The 18,369-nt window shown below is 39.3% G+C and overlaps 1 protein-coding gene across 2 annotated transcripts in view; it reads left to right on the plus strand.

Annotated features, from left to right (window-relative positions):
* The first annotated feature begins 9,741 nt into the window (after positions 1–9,741).
* Positions 9,742–18,369, plus strand: part of NID1 (nidogen 1) — a 42,658-nt gene continuing 34,030 nt past the window's right edge. Inside the window, exons 1-3 of one of the 2 annotated variants that reach the window (XM_085575424.1) lie at positions 9,742–10,034; positions 16,407–16,706; positions 17,787–18,016. In XM_085575424.1, the coding sequence (XP_085431550.1) occupies positions 16,503–16,706; positions 17,787–18,016 (434 nt within the window). In that variant the 5' untranslated portion in view covers positions 9,742–10,034; positions 16,407–16,502. The remainder of the gene's footprint in view (positions 10,035–16,406; positions 16,707–17,786; positions 18,017–18,369) is intronic. The other variant, XM_021527091.3, reaches the window with a different exon arrangement.

The following is an 18,369-nucleotide window of genomic DNA, read 5'->3' on the forward strand; positions in this document are numbered from 1 at the left end:
GACTGGTTAGCCCAAGTTGTGCTCTTCTTCATTACCAGCCCCCTTCTTGAAGTCATCAGGGCAACTTGCACAAACATATGCTGGTTGTGACAGGCCTTATATTTGTATCCTCTGACTTAAAAGACTCAAATTTTCTTTCACTTTCTCGCTGTCCTTCTCTCATTTGACTCCTTTCTGAAATCCAGGTTTTCTTCTCCTTGGTTGTTCCTTCTTAATTGAAGAATGAAAGTATGTGAGAATACTGAGACCAACAGGCTTCCTTTTTCCCGAGTTTGGCTCTGCCATGACAGGAGCAGCTGGTAACAGCTGGTTCAGATACTGGGACAGTAACTGAGTTGTTACTCTGCTGAAGCAGCACATGCAACAAATATTTATGTCTGATACCAAGAGGGGAAAAGCATTTTCAGAGAAGATAGGCTATTTGGAAATGACAAATGTCCTAACCTCAGGCAACGCTGAGCAGTCTGAAGGGGATTTCTGTTTAAGTCAGTCTGAAAACTATAATAAAATATAATACACTGTAGGGAATGTTCAGAAATCCTGGAAAGTAGAAAAATGATTGCCATTTGTGGAATTGAAATAATAAGGATAATGTACTTGTAAGTTCTTTGTATATATAACTTATATGCAGTTGCCAAGGTTGCAAATACTCAGGCAGAAATTTTCCCAAGTTTTGAAGAACACTTAGATGCATGAAACATGCAGAGCATGCTCATGAATATCTGCAAAGAAGCATCAGCAAGCAAGAAAACTAATTTAATCTTGGTCATAGTTTGCCCTGTAAAATGGACATGATGCTCTGGGAACTTTAAAGGTAAGGTTTTCTTCAGGCAAGAACTATACCGAAAAGAATTTCCTCTCTAATTGTCCTATCTTTGTGTTTTGCTGTCCTTGAATAAGAGGGTTGTTTGAACAATATTGCACTGTCAGGGGTGGCTTTATGCGGTTGTATTAATCTCTTTGTTTTACTTTGAAGCATACATCCTGTTTTCAAAGTAATGGTACAATTTACGAATAACAGAAAGAGCTTGCAGATAATTCCTCCATCACACAGAATGAAAATTGTTGCATGTGTTTGTATCTTTCCTTGCTTACTAAGCTGTAATTTGTCAGCCATATCCTCCCCAATGGGGCTGAATTTGGCAACCAGCAACAGAATCCTTTGTAACATATTCACTCTAAAAATCTTTACTTCTGATTTTTCTTTGGGATGTTTTTTTCATGAATTTTTGCCATGTGGTATCCCATCTCAAGCTGATGAGCTTTTTTTGAGGCTTGTTAGCTTTAGAAATAACTATACAGCTTCACACTCTGCATACCCATAGAGAGGGTAATTAGTAGAAATTGGATTTTCTTGGGTAGAAACATGATCTGCTCCACTTTAGAAAGCTACTTTTGATTGCTAGGAAATCTTCACTGAGTTTCCTATGTGTCTTCTGATTTGCCAGGTGGACAAACTGTATTTCTTTGGTACCTGAATTTTTCTCTTTGGAAAGTGGAATAATAATAAATGTTTCTTAAATCATCAAAAAAGGTTTTGAAATTTGGAAGAGTGGAAATATGACAAATGGAAAATGCTGTTGAAACTATTGCATCATGACTTTGGGAATATTGTACCGTGATTGCTGTGTGAAAATCTGCTTTATGTTTTAGCACTGTTGCAGGAAATAAGCCACAGAAAAAAAAAATATATTTTGGATAAGACAAAGTCCTATTCTGAGTACTTAAATAACTGAATTCTATTTACTAAATCGAAGAAGCAAAGAACAGCAGATTTCCCTGAGAAAGAGCACAATGCTTTTGTTTGTTCTAATGCTGTGGCTCATTCTTCAGAAGTTATTCTTCCTCCTCAGATGGACAAAAGGTTTAATATCCACCAAAAATCAATAATTTTGTTAAAACTTGGGTCCAATGTAGTACACTTTTTCCTAATTATTTGATTCAACAATTTAATCTCCAAAATTTTCCAGACTATACAAGCTGTGACAGGTTGAATAGGGGTGTCTAAATGACAATTTCCTATTGTATTTAATTTAATTCCTATTGTATTTATTGGCTCTAAAGATGGACGTGTTGCTGAATAGGATGAGCATTTTAAGGGACAAATGCATTAAATACATAAAATCAATAAATAACAATTATTATGTAGGAAAAATAGAGAATTGAGGAACAGGCATGGTTTTGTTTCAGATAATACCTTTTCTTTCCTAAGTTACTTCTTCAAGTGTAGTAGCCTTACTTGTAAATAAGTATAACCCATGCTGGCAGAACTGTGCAATTGAGTAACTTTGAAAGATCTGTGCTGCTGGAAAACATTCAAATGTTTTCCATGCAGGAAGTTTGAGAGAATCATAAAAGATTTACAATTAAAGGGAAACAGGCATGGGTTTCTCTGAGAAAGAACTCAAGGAATGAGAACTGGTCAATGAGCCATAAAGAGGGTCAGCCCTAAGATTTCATAAAGTTATTAAAAAGACTCTTCTAAAAAAAGATAAAGAAGGAAACTAAGATACAGATAACCAGTACAGTGTTAAAGGCCCTTGTGGGGAAAAGGTAAAGTGGGTTCAGAGAGCTCAAGGGAGAGAAGGCAGGACAGCTGAGATCATCTAGTTGGAGGTCCAATGACCGCAGAGCGAGACCCAGTAATTAAAAGGCTTTGGCAACCTTCATTTGCTAGTGTAGTTTTTTTAAGTTGTAAGTTTTGCTGTCTCTCCCCCTTGAGAAGCTTAGAAACCTGCCTCTGGCTGCAGGTACAGAGGTACCTCTGTATTCCTAAATGAGAGATGGCCAAGGATCTCCCTCGTGCACTGAACACCTGAATATCCGAGCTGCATAATTGCTAGCTCATCTCCTGCCCACTTCAAAAGGCTCTTTCCATGACAAAACACAGAGTGGTCTGGCAATAGTTTGCTCCAAGGACCATGCTCAAAAGGTAGACACAAGACACGACCAGACTTAGTTCTTGCCATTTCTCATCCTCCAGAGCTAGCTCAAAGGCTTTGCAACTTCAGATACCTACACATTCCCTCATGGCACAGGTTTTGGTATGTGACACGCCCTTAGCTCTGTGCTTTAACTAAACTACTGCTGGTCTCTCTAATGGCTTGTTTTATTTCAGACACACTGAACAGGAGTGGGAAAGAGGGGGAAGAATGAAAAAAGATGCTTTTTAAGGCTGCAGTAGCCCAGCAGAGATTGAGGGCTATATGCTTTGCAGGGTGGAGACTCCAGTAAGGTCTGGTGTTAGTAGTTTGGAAACAATCCAGTCCTTGCTATTTGGCCTCAGGGAGCACCCTCTTTCCCTCTCTCAGCTGGGAGTGTAGACTATACAAGGAGTTTGTTTCCAGGAGCCTCTTGCAGAAGAGACATTTCGTGCTCTCACCCTGTCACTTCTCCAGTGAATAAGTTATTGCATTAAACTCAGGGTTCGCAAATCAAGACTATTTTTTCCCATGGGCAATGTAATTGGTTCTGTGACTTGAGTGACTTTATTGCAGATCCCCATGTTTTATTGTGGCTCTGTGGCAAAAATATAGCATTACATCCTAGTCTAAAGCACTAAACTCTGTTTGGGAAGAAGTGAGTATGCCATTGCTTGTATTAGTCTGCAGATTCCGAGTGAAGTGATCTGCTGTAGAAGTCCTTGGGTCAGAAAAAATAAATAGCTGTAATTCATGGAACTACTCCTGGGTCTTTTTGAGTCTGGACTGTTTCAAGTTAGGGTAAAGTTTACAGTCTTTATACAGTTTAAAAAAGGAGCAAAAGATCTTCTTTCAGGTTTAAAATTTTTGGTGTGCTACAGCCATTTATGTGTGCTATGTCCAACATTTTAAACATAACTTGCCCCCAAGCGCACAAATTAGATCTTCAGGTTGAAACAGTCAGTTCTTGAATTCACACATGTCTAATCTAAGAATAAAATATACTTATAGCACCTCATAGCTTAAATTTCAATTCAAGATACTGGAAAACTTATGAAGAAGAAAACGAAGAAGAAAAAGTAAATTAAAATATAAACAATGAAACTACTGAATTTATATCCACCAGTTTTTACTACCATTTTGTGTGAGTGATCAGTCATGCCAAAATTTTTCCTGCTAATAATGTGTTTGGAGTCTAAGGTTATGATTCAGCCATTCTCAGGCAAATTTTGCCTTTAAGCACAGACATCTAGTCCCTACCCTCTCAGAAAATTATCTTAAGCTCACAGATAAGTTTCAGTAACTTGGAAGCTTTGGGGTGTGTTGACTGCATTCCTGAAGGCAAAAAGCCTTTGGTGTAGCTAACCTTGGACACCTGACCAGGAGACATGAGGAAATGTTTACATCCTCTTTTTTGGATGGAGGAATATTCTTTCCCAGTAGACCTTGACCAAAAATTAAAACATTTACAAGCAACCTCATTAAAGGAAATATTAATACCTATTGCTCAATCTAGCCAAGCGTGAAATTATGGGGAACTTTGTTCTTCCTCCCTGCGGGGCTTTCACAAACATATCTACATGTAAGGATAAACCATGACCTAATTTTGAGACCATGAAGTTTATGAGAATAGGTGTTATATTGATTAAATATTTCTTCCCTAATACCCTAAAAGAGTAGCTTTGCTGTCACAGGAAACACTGTGCCAGTGTTTCAGACTTTAGTAGCCTTTCAGTATGTTTGTAGAAAAGTTAAGGAGGTAACCATTTGTCCATTTGTTAGAGAATTTCTAGCCACCACAAGCATCAGATTTGTACTTGGCCTCTCTTTACTTTCTGATTGTCACCTAGAAGTTTTGCTGTTGAAACCCAGTGTGGCATCTATTTTTTATGTGTTACATCTGCACCTGAAATTCACAATCAAAATCTGGATGCCACATAAAAGAGAATACAACATTTATCATTGCTTTTGGTTAGGATGCACATTCTGTCTGAAGCAATGGTTTAACTTGAGATGTACTAGATACTAGTACAATACTAAATACTTTGCCAGACTACAAGGATATGTATTTTACCTGAGTGTAATATCTCTGTTCTGAAATCTGACAGAATTATCAGTGTGTCAGAGTAATTATTTCTTTATTCTTGGAGAAGATAGGTGGTATATGATACCTTTTCCATAGCCGTCTTCCTGTCCCATTCAAACTGGTTTTCCGCATCCCACTCCCATTGTTTGAAAAACAATGTTCCTTCATATTGTAACTGGTTTTTGTGTGTACAAGAAAAGAATCATACATTTTGTCTTCCTGTCTTTGCTGTGTTTTTTAAAACTCTTATGTAATTTTTATTGTCTGTTTGGAGATTTTTATGGCACAAAGCAAAAACTTTTAGATAATAACAAAACAGTCAGACTTGGAGTAGATGTAGTAGTTACTACTGAGCTGAATATTTAAATAGAAGACTAATTATACATCCTCTGTCCCATTACAACTCTCTCTTACTACAGGGAAATTCTAGAATTCTTACTGGATTAGAGAATCTGTTCTTGAAGGAGATCAAACATTAGGATGTAAGAAAGATATTTTGAAAATATATCTATTAAAAAGAAGTCATATTTTTCATATGACTATATGTCAGATTGGGAGGACTGTAAGGCTAATTTTTTTTGTCCATCCATTTTACAGTGCTGATATTTTCCTGTTCCATTTTCTATCTAATTTTTCCTAAATATTAAATTGAGAGGAAAAAAATGTTCATGACTCTGTAGAAGCATTACTTCCTCTTTGAGGTTTTTTTTCTGTCCCCTATTAACACAATTGCCAACTCTAATAATGATAGATAGAAATAAATTAAGACAACCCCAGAAATACAAAGTGTCTCCTTGCACCAGACCTTGGAAGGATCTAATAACTACTGTTTCTCCCATGTTCTTGCCTTGCTCCAGGGCAGGAATCTGCTGCTGCTATGTACCATTATATTGCGGCAGCATATCTCTCCTGTAATGACCAGGCCATTGGCCAAGTGTTAACACATCCCCATTCTTGCCCAGCTGTTCTCCAGAACAGAATATGAGTTTTTCCAAGAAGATTGTCCTGCAGTATTGCTGCCTTTTGTTGCACAGCAATAGCTCTGCATGAGAGAAAAGGAAGGGATTCTATAACCTGCTATACTCTGCCCTAATGCAGAGGCCAGGACAGAGTATTGTCATTCATGTGAACCTCTTCTCAAAAGCATCTTCAGAGTGCCTCAGAATGAGTTTCTTTCTGTAGAGAGTTCTGCTGCAAAATGCACTATTTTTTGAAGATGCTCCAGAGATATGTGCCCTCCCTGGTGATACTGGTTCGTGTAGAGTTACAGAAGGAATCTCATCGTGTTCCACTCTAGTGAACAATGAACATTATGTTCTAAGACTGAGTGATTTAACTTTATGATGTGCACTCCATGATCTTCCTGTGAGCCTTGCCTCTGATTCCCATGACCTTGTCTCTCTTAAAAATGCTCCTTCTCAGCAGACCTCAGTACTATTCTTTCCTGCCAGTATCCCAAATACTCAGTTCTCTCCAGTTTATGACCACATGGTTACTCTGTCCTTTGATCCATCCGCTAAAATGCTTTGTTGTCATTGGACAGCAGAACATCACCATGGGAGGCCCAGGACATTACTTTCTTTATTCCAGTCATGCCAGCAAAGGGAACACTAGCTCCATTTTCTCTGTTAATGAAAAACCTGGGGAGGGGCTGGAGAAGGTCAGGCTTCTCCATGTCTGTACCCCCTTTTCCAAATCTCCTCACATTTAGGCAGTGAAATTCTCAAATATATGTGTGTGTGTATCTGTAAGGTATTTTAGCACTGTATGAACATAGAAACTCAAGTCCGATCTGTTGGACTGTCTCAATTAATTGTTAAATGCAGAATTATTCCTTAAGGTCTGTTGTTAGTGATCTGATCAACATAGTGTTAACTTCTCAAAGATTTCTATCATTCTGCTTCCACTATGCTTAATCTATAATTTATCTGAAAATAGACCCGATGGTAAGGAAGTATTTGCCGATACATTGTTTCTTTAGTTATTTATTTTAGTTATTTCAATACCCTAGTCACCTGTAGTCCTCAAGCTCACCCATTTAATTCCTCCATCCGTTTAGTACCACTCTTCAGATATTTGAGTTGAAGATGTGCCATATCTTTGAAGCATGCTCTCAATCAAATCTCCTCATTATAATTTAATCAAGTACACATGTTCACACACAGTTGTTTAGCAATTTCTTTTTGTCTCCTGATCTTTATTTTTGATTTCAGTCGGGATTCTTTCCAGTGGTGAATTTTCTGTGACACCTCTGATCTCACAAGTAATCTCTGGAAAAGCAGTGTCATCACACACCTTTAGAAAATGTCACCTCCTTGTAACAAAATTAACCCAACTAATTTGTTGTACAGGGTCTCAGTGGCTGCTCAGGGAATACTGTGGCTTTTTAAACTGCTGCCATATCTGATTTAATATCCAATGAAAATGTGGAGTTCTTGATATTTACCAGCTATGAAAGACCTTCTGGAAGGTCTCTCTCCATTGTGACATTCCAGTTTGCATTTAAATAATTTCCTTCCATTCTTAAATCTTGCTGAAGTATTTTATATTCTCCATTCTGGTTTCAGTTAGTAATTAATATCTCCCAATTAATTACAGCATAAGGAAACATGCTTTCCCATCCCCATTTTAGGTCCTTGCTGAAGATGCTAGAAAGGACAACGGGAAATTTATTTACTTGTCTTAGAACTAACAATGCTTAAAACTCCTCACAGTGGGAGCTGTATAGAAGATAAAGCAGAAGCATTGCAATCCTCTTAAGGTAAGTATAGACTAAACAATCTCAATATGCTGACTAATGGACAGAGGGTTTACCCGAACATGGCTATTACCCCATGTTTTAAACATGCAGATGAAGATACTTAACTCTTGAGCCTTCAAATCTATTTCAAATTTACTACACTAAGTTTCTAACTTCCAAGTGGTCCCTGTTCTTCAAATTCTGGACATAATACTAGGAAATCATGTCAATCTAACAGGAATATGTTATCCCCTCAGAGTTTTCTTCTTGTTTTGTTTTTATATTTTTGTTGAGTCTTACTGTTGTAGTAAATGTAGCTGTGGAAAACACTAAGCCTAACAGAAATTATGTTCTTGTGAATGTGTATTTGTTACCATAGGGTTAATTTAGTCTTTCTCTTTGCTATGGAGCTGTGTTGCACAAGCACAAAAACCTTTAGGTCCTGCAAATTTGGAAATGGGCTTATGATTGGGGGCAGATTTGTAATAGGAAGATGATTTTGTGGTGAAGGCAGCTGGTAGCAAGAACACATATAAAGTGGGTAAGAATTTACAGTTGGCTTGTAGTTAAGTAGTGATTTGTCAAATGAGGAGAAAGATAGCTTGGTTGGATATTGAGTCATCTTTCTGGGTATATCTATGCTTAATCTACCCTTAAATATGGAGGTGATCTAGCCAAAAGGCTGCTCTTGTGGCAGTGGTTCCTGGATATGTCTTAATGGTGGATTCCATGAATCCAGCAGTTACTGTCTTAGAGGCTCTGAAAACACAGAGGGAAGTTGCAGATGAAAGTACAGTGAGAACTCAAGAAGAGCAGACTCATCTTCCTTCCAGACCACCACAATGCTTTCTATCAGTGACAGCTTTCACTGACATAAAGAACCCAACAGTGAATAGTTGCTAGTGATAATAGTGATTAGGTATGTTTCTCCTCTGGGCTGGTATGGTTATAGCTCTACCCAGGAATGTCTTGTGCTCTTGCAATTTGCTGAATGTATAATCACACTTTTTTACAAGGGGGGTAAATAAAAGAGTGCAGGCATTTAAAGAAAAGTCAAAAGCCATGCGTGTGGGTAGCATTTCAGCTGACTTTGCTCAGATGATTACCTGTTGTAAACATTCTGTGGACATATCACGGCATATTCTTTACTGGCCAAGATTTAATCCTTAAACACTGCTGTCCTCACTTGGAACCTTTAGGGAACATATATGAAATATAACCATTCTTCAGTTGCTTCTGAGTGTTCCAAGGGAGCAGGACTACACTATAAAACAAGATGACATAGTCAGTAGTAATACATTTACATATACCATATTTATTTTCTCTGTATTTCATATAGTCAGTATTTTTTTTTGTTTGCATATTTGTTCTATTTATTTTTTGGTTTTATTTTACAACCAAGTGAAATTCAGACATGGATGGTGTTAATTTATGAAATGCGTTCCCATGTATTTATTCGTTTCCCCCGACAATGAGCACCTGGTATCAAAATTTTTCAGAACACAGCATGGGGATTCATATTTTTGTTTCATGTTGATTTTGGTATTTGGTCTCGGTGCTCTGGTTGTTGGGAGGTACTGCAGCTGCTGGAGTCACTGAGAGCACACATTTTCCAAACTAACGCAGAAACCCCACCGGCTCTGGCGGAGAGCCGTGATGCTTTTAAAGCATCTGCCGGGTGCCTACGACCCCGCACCGACCCGAGTTTCCCGCCCCACAAGCGACTCTGATCCCAAAAGCAGCTGAGCGTCCCCATCCCCGCGCCCCGGAGCGCTCCCGAGTGCCGGTCCCCGCGGGCTGCGCGGACGAGGCTTTGCTCCCGCGGGCAAGCCCCGGGCCGGGGGCGACCCCCTGACCGAGCCCCGCTCGGCTGTGGGCGCGGCCGGGGGTCCCGGGACTGCTGTTCCGCCCGCCCCGCGCTGCCATTGGCCGGCCCCCCCGCTGCCCCGGCCCCGTGCCCGCGCTTATAGCGGCGGGACGGCGCTGCCGCCGGCGCTGGGAGCCGCCGGGATGCGCGCCCCGCCGAGCTGTCCGCGCTGGGCGCTGCTGGCCCTGGCGCTGCCCGTCCTGGCGCTGCCCGCAGAGCGGCTGGCGCTGCTGCCGCACGGCGAGGACCGCGGCGATGCCGCGCTGGAGCCCGGGGACGATGTGCGCTCGGCGGCGCTGGAGCTGAGCACGGCGCTGCGCTTCTACGGCGCGGCCGTGCGCTCCCTCTACGTGAGTGTGGGGCCCCCTTTGGCTGCCGGCGGGTCGGAACCGCTCCTGGGGACTCCTCGGGGAGCTCTGGGTGGGTGCGCGGTAGTGCTGCGTGCGGGTCCCGTGTGGGTTGTGTGAGTGCCGAGGTCAGAGCTAGGTCCAAAGAGCTTAATTGTTCCAGTTGTGTTCAGTCGGGTACTGGGGCCGTGATACTTCCCTTCTCACACTATGGTGAGGGCAGATTCTTCGAGGTGCACAGCCTCCGCTGGGAGACAATGCAACAGATAGTAGGAGCGTAAATGCAATTGATTAGCCAGAGTGAATGCCACACCTAGGCGTTTTCTGCACTCATACAGAGTGTATTCAGCTCAGAAACATCCTTGTTGTAGTCTGTTTTGTGTGTTTCGGCATGCTAGTCACAAAACTGAAACGGGGTGTCTAACCAGCAGCCTAACTTGTCCAAGACTTGCACCTCTAAGCCCTGGGCGAGCTTTCTGTCCCTTAATGTGTTGGGCACTCTCAGGTGTTCATTGCTTTAAGAGTCTTTTAAAGCATCCTTGATAGGCTTGCACAGGCCATAATTTGTCTGTGAAGAAAATGTGTGGGCTCCTTGTCTATAAAATTATAGAGTGGAAAAGGGTCAAGAAATATGAGAAGACAATAAGAGTGATTAAAGTGGAGGGAGTCCATATCCATAGTAATTGCAGGCTTTGATCTCAGCCATGTGTGTGTGTCTCACAGCTGAATCTGCATTCTAGAGTGGTATGTGCCTGTTTATTGCTGATGGAGGGTGTTCAGTGTTTGAAGATGGGATTTAAAACAGATTGTCTGGAGCAGAGCTGCTCAAAAGCAGCCATAAGGAAAACGGTTTAAAACGGCAGCCTGTCTTCAGAACACTGCAAGGATACTACACATTTTATCATAGCCTCTTTTCCCCTGAAGCCCCATCTAGGCTAGCAGTTGAACATGCTGAGGTTTAGAAAGGTTTTGGTAGGGAAGGCACAATGTGTTTAGTGTATTAATCTGGTAAACATAATCTCACCTCCCTGTCCAGATAAAGCAGTGCGGTTTAGCATCATGGCAACTCGGTGAATTAACCTACATGGAGACACTTGAGAAACTAGAGCTCCATGTGATTGCAATAATTCAAAATTTGATGTAGTTCCCATACACTTGAGTCTGTTTCATGGCTATTCACTGAAGATATAACTTGCTTATGCTACGCTGAGTTGTATTAGTGCTGACACTTAAGTTACACTCCTTTTCATTTCCATACTGCCACTACTTAGATAAATCCTGAAATCATATCTGAAATCTAAAGTTTTGAGGAATATGGGTTATGTTTGTGTGAAAAAATGAATGTTGCTCACTGAAGCTGATTGAGATGAAGTATTAAGTGGAGTTCAGACTTCAGTTTGACCCTTAGTTCATTGTCTTGCCTTCTGTACTCTAATTTGGTCACTGATTAGTCAACCCAAGTGAAAAATACACTTTTAAAAGCACTAACATATTCTTGAAAGATACTGGACTGTATGTTCAGCCACTGAGAAGCAAAGATAACAAGCAGCATATCAGGTAACAGACAGAGACGGAAGAGTTTTCAAAGAGCAGTAAATTGATTAATCAGCCTAGGTTTCCTTCACTTAATGATCCTGTTAATTGCCCCACCCTCAAACAGGAATAGTTCTAATTAGGTTTTGCCTGAACGAATACCCATATAGAGTCTATTTCCAAATCACTTCCAGGGCTCTGCCAGGATTTCTCAGAAATAAGAATGGGCAGTTTTAGTGAATGGCATTTCAGTATTAGTCTATACACTATGCAGAGGCTTTTTCTTGCACTGAATCTGGCACAAGTACTGCAGAACAGAAGCACAGTACAAACTTCATGGAGATAGAGAGAGGAGAAGTATACCTGTTAAGGAAATGTGCTGAGCAGTTTTTAATGCATTTCCACATTACACATTTTGATTGTGTATTTGCAATGTGTATTTATGAAGCTCTACAATATTGCTTGGCTGGAGTTTCCAACATATTGCTAGTTGGTAGTAAATATTATCAAGCTGATACAATTAACATTTAGTGCACATAATTTTATGTAGCAATTTATGTGGGTTCTCTTTATAGTTTTTTTAACAGTTGAGAGGCTGAGTTGTTTAAGTTGGCTGTACACAGGAACAGAGGGGCAAGGCATTCTGTTAAGTGATTGTTTAGTACCAAGTTGTCATAAAATCCCTGGCAACAAAATCTTCTCTCATAGACAGAAGAGAACACTTTTATTTCATATAAGTGGAAACAGGCTTTCACATATTGTAATCTTCAATATGGTGCTTTTGTATGTAAGATTTATATCATTGAACTCTGTCACTAACCCATACTGTTTAATAGCACGCTTTTATTAAGGCTTTTTTAGTTTACACTGAAACTTACTGGTGCGGAAAAATGGAAGGATTAGGGGTTACCTCTATTTAGGAAAGAACTGAGAAACCTCTAATGCAAGCTTGGTTCCAATTTTTTTAACCTTGCTTCTATTCTTAAATAAATAGTTGGTCATGTTTGTATTAGAAAGCTTTGCTGCTTTAGGTCAACTGTCACTTCATTATAAAAGTAATTTCAAATTTTCTAAACACTTTTTATGCATAAATATTCAAGCCCATAAAATGCCTAGTCATTGAACAGGGAAAAAGTGCCTTATTTGTTAGAAACTTTAATTTTTTGTCGTACACCCAGAGATACAATTTTTTCTTTTGGTAGAAGTGCTCCCTGCTTTGCATTCCTCTTCTTACTTGGTTTTCAAGGTGGACATATAATTGTGTATATGTGTTATTGGTTCTGCTACAAACCACAAATGTATGTTAACTATGTGTGTAATCCAGAAGTTTAACATGCTAAAAATACATCTATGTTAGTTCCTGTCAATTTAAATTGTGTTATACCCTAAAAGGAAAGCCGTACTCTAAAGCTTGTCTTTAGACAACGCCTACTTGAGGCCTCTTTCCCCCACTTTCCCTTCTGACAGGAATGATGCTTTGATGAAACCCAGTACTTAGCTCAATTACTTCTCATTATTTTGGGATTCACACTTAAACCTATGTTTGTGACCTTGAAAGAAGCAGGGTGAAGTTAAAGTAGTGTTCAATCTTTGTCAATATAAATGTATAGTTGAATCTGAAACTAAAGGTATTTCTTTCATTATTGGTGAGTTTCTTTTTTTGCCTTAAAAATCACTGCACAAATTGAGCAGCTTGTTTATTTATTTTCATGTGACAGCTTGCAAATGTTTTCTGGGTTATAGAAACATTCCCTTAACATTTAAAACTGAACTGTCTCACTTAACTTTCTTTTAAAAATGGGGTTTGCATGTCTTTAATAAAATTACTTATATTAATTTTTTTAGCAAATAGGAAAGAAATAGCTAGACATATGTCACTAAGGGGTGAACAGAGGAGAGCCATTTCTTCTGGATTCTGCTTTATTCTGCAGTATTAATTAGTCCTGATTGTATTTTCTCTTAATGCTATTTTAATCTCTGCCATAAATGGGGGATCATGAAGCCGCAAAATCTAACACACCAGATCTGATGAACAGCATGGAATTTGTTTAAAATACCTCAAACTCAGTCATCCCTCACAAGAGGATTTAGGTGAGAATAGGGGTGTTTGCATACAAAAAATGTAAGAAAGCAGAAGGAAAACTTTTAACTTGCACTAAATGTATTACTTTAAAGAGGGAGTGCATCTCTTTCCTAAAAGTTCTTAGCAAGCAGACTGTAATGTCCACCACTTTCCATCTTGTCTTCCAGTGGTATAGTAGAATTAGCGGCTTTTTATTTTCAGGTCATGTTTTAGCTTTGCTTTACAGGAATATGAAACATTTTATAGTGTACAAATGTTGTAGGAGTTCTGGGAACTTTTCTGGACTAAATTTTCTGGACTAAATTTCTTTAATATGTCTAACTCCAGTTGTAGGGTCTGTAATGAGGTAACCCATGCTGTCTTTTTAGTTCTTTATTCCTCAGATTCATAGCTCACCTTAGGGTCTGTGGCCAGTGTCAAGTCATGGATGAGTAGTATAAAAATTTTCACAATATTCAGGTTTTTCTCCCCCTTTCTAATATGACCTGCTTTTCCCAACATGCTTGCACAGATTATTTACTGCTTATATACCTTAGATACCTTATATACCTTAGATTAATGCATAAAGCCAACTTACCTATGTTTTTACATTATCTTAACTTTTTTTGTATTTTGCTCTCTAGCTGATAATGAAATTGTACATCTGCAGAAAATATGGTCAGCATATGTTAAACTACTTTTAAGATAAATTCTGATATACGGTGGGAACTATTTGCCAAGTTTAGATAATGCTTTGTGATAAGCTTTATCCAGTTATACACCAAGCTGATGGACCACTGGCCTGTGTCAGGGACATATGTTCTAACCTGCTGGTTAGCCAAAGGAGAGTTCAAGATATAGGTGTTTCTTGTGTATGGAGGAGTGAGCTGTATCATGAATTCTTTTACTACACTTTTTTGATTTACTGTATGTAGCAGCAGTGGTGGTCCAGATTTAAAAAATATTGCCAAGGCACAAGTAGCCAGCATCCTTGACAGGCTTGCACAGACCACAATTTCTCTGAAAAGAACATATGTGGCCTCCTACTGGCTTCCTTGTTTACAAATTTATGGAGTGGAAAAGGGTGAAGAAATATGTAGAGACAATAAAAGTGATCAAAGGCAGAGAAGAGCTCTTAGACAGGGAGTGTGTGGCTAGGCTGGGGATTTTCATTCTGGAGGAGAAATTAGATAATGGATGAAACTAGGTAGAGTTTTGCATGTCCCAATACAAAAATTAGGGCCATCAATTAAGCTGGAAGCCAGACTGAAAGCAAACAAAAGTAGGAGACACCTGAGGATCTGAGTCACAAATTCATAGAATTCCTTTTTGAGGGATTTTGTGGATGCATAGAGTTTGTATGTGTTAAGGGAAGACTCAACAAATATGTGAAAGAGATCCACTGAGGTTGAAAAACAGTCAAGCCACAGGGAATCCCTTGAGGTGGATGCAGTTGGAGGCTCACTGGAGAAATATGTTCATGTCCTCTTGTTTTGCTGGCTCTCTAAAGCTGGCAGGCCACCGGGCTAGGTGGCCTTGCAGTCTGAGACAGCCATTCTGACCCACTTCTAGGCATTTGTAAAGATTATATCATGTTGGCAGTATCTTCAGTGTGTAAAAAGATCTATCAATAACTTGTTCTTCTTGGACTCACAAGAACCCCTGTTAGTTCATAAATCTGTGGGAGATTGCACTTTTTATTTCATAGCTTATAGTGACAGTTCTGGGATCTCTGCCCCCTTTTGAGTCCCCTGTGTATGTGGCAGCAGCTGTAGAGTGAGCATCTGGCTGCCTGCAGGTAGTCAGATGTGTCCTGTTAGCAGGTAGAGCAAGACTTGGAGGTGGATTTGTAGGTGGCTGAGTCAGTGCCAAACACAGCTGGTGGAAGGGCTGGGCACAAAAAGCTGTGTGCGAGCTCTTCGTGCACAGCCCCAAGGCTTGACACCTGCAGTCTTGCTCACTGTGTGTGAGAGACAGCTCTGATTTGCCAGTGGAGTTTGGCTGTCACTTGGATGTGCCCTAGCACCTATCTGTATGCATGTATTTATCTCAGTTTTAGTCAGAGGTGGCTGACTAAATCGTCATCTCACTGATGGGTTGAATGTCCCTGAGCCAGTACCTATGCATTTGCAGACCAAGAATTTAACTTATAAATTCCTTCCCCTAGCCCCCTTCAAGTATTAGACTCATTTTCCTATCAGACTGTGTCAGGGCACTCAGCTGTAAAGGAATTTATAGGGTAGCCTATGTCTGCTGTGGAAATTCTGTCTCCTAGGTTCTATAGCCTCCAGTGTAAGAGCTGTGCTCTGTGCTCACAGCATGTCTGCAGAGTGAGCAGCAGCTTGTTAGCCTTGCACAGTAGCAGAGAAGTTCCTAGGAGGGTGGCTATAGTGAAGTGAAAACAAAAGCAGTCCTGGCCATGTATGTCTTCCCAAAAGACTATTACAATATATAAGAATGGAGCAGTTTTTTTGGGTTGGTATCTATGTGTGAATTAGTTCTTTGCTCAGCAATTCTATCAGTTTCTGAAGCATTGGTGGGAAGGTTAAGTATGTCCTTGTTAGAAGAGACAATAGGTGTCTGAAATTTAAATAGCTAAAATCTTTATCTAGGAAAAAAAGGCTGTTCTGTCTGTACAGTTGACCTCTGATTTTGGGCAACTGAAATCTCAGGACTCCTGACATGGGATAAAAAACCCAAAAGTTTTAAAAAAACCACAGTTACTTTTTAAATACAAAACTGACTTTTGATTCAATTTCTTTTGGAATTAAAATATTGTCATCTGGAGCATATGTGTGGGAAACAGTTATATAAACAGTATTTTTATTATAATTTTCATCTTTTTATTAGGTTACCACTAATGGGATTATTGCGGTGAATGAACCCTCAAGTGAAAAAAAATACCTTGGTCAATTCCCAGTGAGTTTTGGGGCTATTGCTCCTTTTATGGCTGACCTGGATACAACAGATGGACGTGGAAATGTGTACTACAGAGAAGATTCATCCTCAGATGTCTTGCAGCTTGCATCAGAGTATATCAAAAGTGGTTTTCCTGAGACTGCTTTTGATCCCAGCAGTGTTGTTATTGTTACTTGGAAGCTTGTGGCTCCTTTCCAGGCACTAGGAGAGGATCGTGCTTTAGAAGAAAAGGTGAATGAGAGCTTATCAGAGCTTTAAGTCATGTTGGACACATGCTCAGCTAAAGTGTAACACTCTAACCTTTTGCTTTGAAGGCTTATAGTTATTTGTGTTTAAATGAATTCTGCAGACCTAAGAATGTATATCATCGTGGAAAAGTCTGTAGCAAAGTAGGAGTTGTCAGAACTTTTACTTGAGATTTAGTTTAATAATGTTTTATTAGTTCAAAAGTTAATACTTGAACCTACATAGCTGATTTAGTTGTGTTTCCAAATAACTCTTATTTTTGAATGTTTTATGTGTTGTGATAATAACTGAACTAGAATATCCTGACCTCCCTCTATGCAATGTAATGCTGCTGGCTTGCATTTTTCAGAAGACTCCTAAGTCACTTTGACATCAAACTATGTAAAATCAGATAACTATATGGACTAGTAGGCTCTTAAGTCCATTTTGAACAGATGATATTGCATTCTGAAAAAGCTCATGTTTTGTAGCTAATATTGGTTAAGAAACAGGTTATTTTTATTATTATTCACAATCATTCTCCCCTTTTTAAACCATGCGGATACTATCCTCCATGGATATATAACTTTGTATACCATAATTATCAAAGTTGATGAGAACATTACCTTTACTTAAAACATCTTTTTATGTCAACAACTAATTTCTTTTGCTGAACTTGGCACAATCATTGTGTTTATGGTAACAATTCTGCACCCTGGGAGCAATGAACAGCTGATGTCTGAGGTGCTATCCCAGTGGTTCCTAGAGTAGACAGCAGTGTTCCTGTGGGAAAAGACTTTAGCAACATGAAGCTTTAGTTTAAACATGCTGTTTTACAGATTTTTTTATTTAGTCTAGCACATCACTTCTGTTATTTTAAGGAAATTAAATAACATCCTACAGCATTACAGAGCTTAAAATTGTTATGCTTTGGGTAGCCTATCTGACTATTTCCTACAGATTTAATTTACTTTTGATAATTTTTTTCTTTTTAATGAAAATTCTGATTTTAATTTTGCATTTTAAAAAATATTCTTTCTTAACTATTTTGACACGAGTAAATGTGTGTTAATTTTTTTTCCACAGAGAAACACTTTTCAGGCTGTCTTAGCCTCTTCTGATTCCAGTTCCTATGCTATTTTCCTTTATCCAGAAGATAGCTTGCAGTTCTGCAGCACATACTCCAAGAATGGTAATGAAAATATTCCTGCTACGGTTGGCTTTAGTCAAGCCTCTACAAACTACTACTTTTGGGAAAAGCCAGGATCCTACAACATCATTGCTAATAATGAAGACAGCATTAGAAACCTGTACAAGTATGCTTTCTTTTTTGTCTAAACTCCTCAAGAAAACATTAACATTCCACGGTTTCCTTAACTGTAGCATGAATCAATGAGAACTAATATGATCCCATTAGCCATTGCATGAGAAGTCACAAGATCTGCTACTGATAAATATCCACCCCCACTGAGGACTTTGGTGTAATTTGTTAAAAGTCCATATTGCCATTGTCACTGGTAGGAATTCCAGTATACTTAGTTCTTCTATAAGTAGTACCACTTAGACTTCAACTCTTCATAATCTCTCCTGGGCAGGTTGTTTTTGTGTGTTTGTGTTTTTGAAAGAAAAAGTGAACCAGCAGGAAAGGGAATGAGTTAGAAAGTTTTAG

Source organism: Lonchura striata, chromosome 3 (assembly GCF_050655825.1).
Source record: "Lonchura striata isolate lonStrDom1 chromosome 3, ASM5065582v1, whole genome shotgun sequence".
Lineage (NCBI taxonomy): Eukaryota > Metazoa > Chordata > Aves > Passeriformes > Estrildidae > Lonchura > Lonchura striata.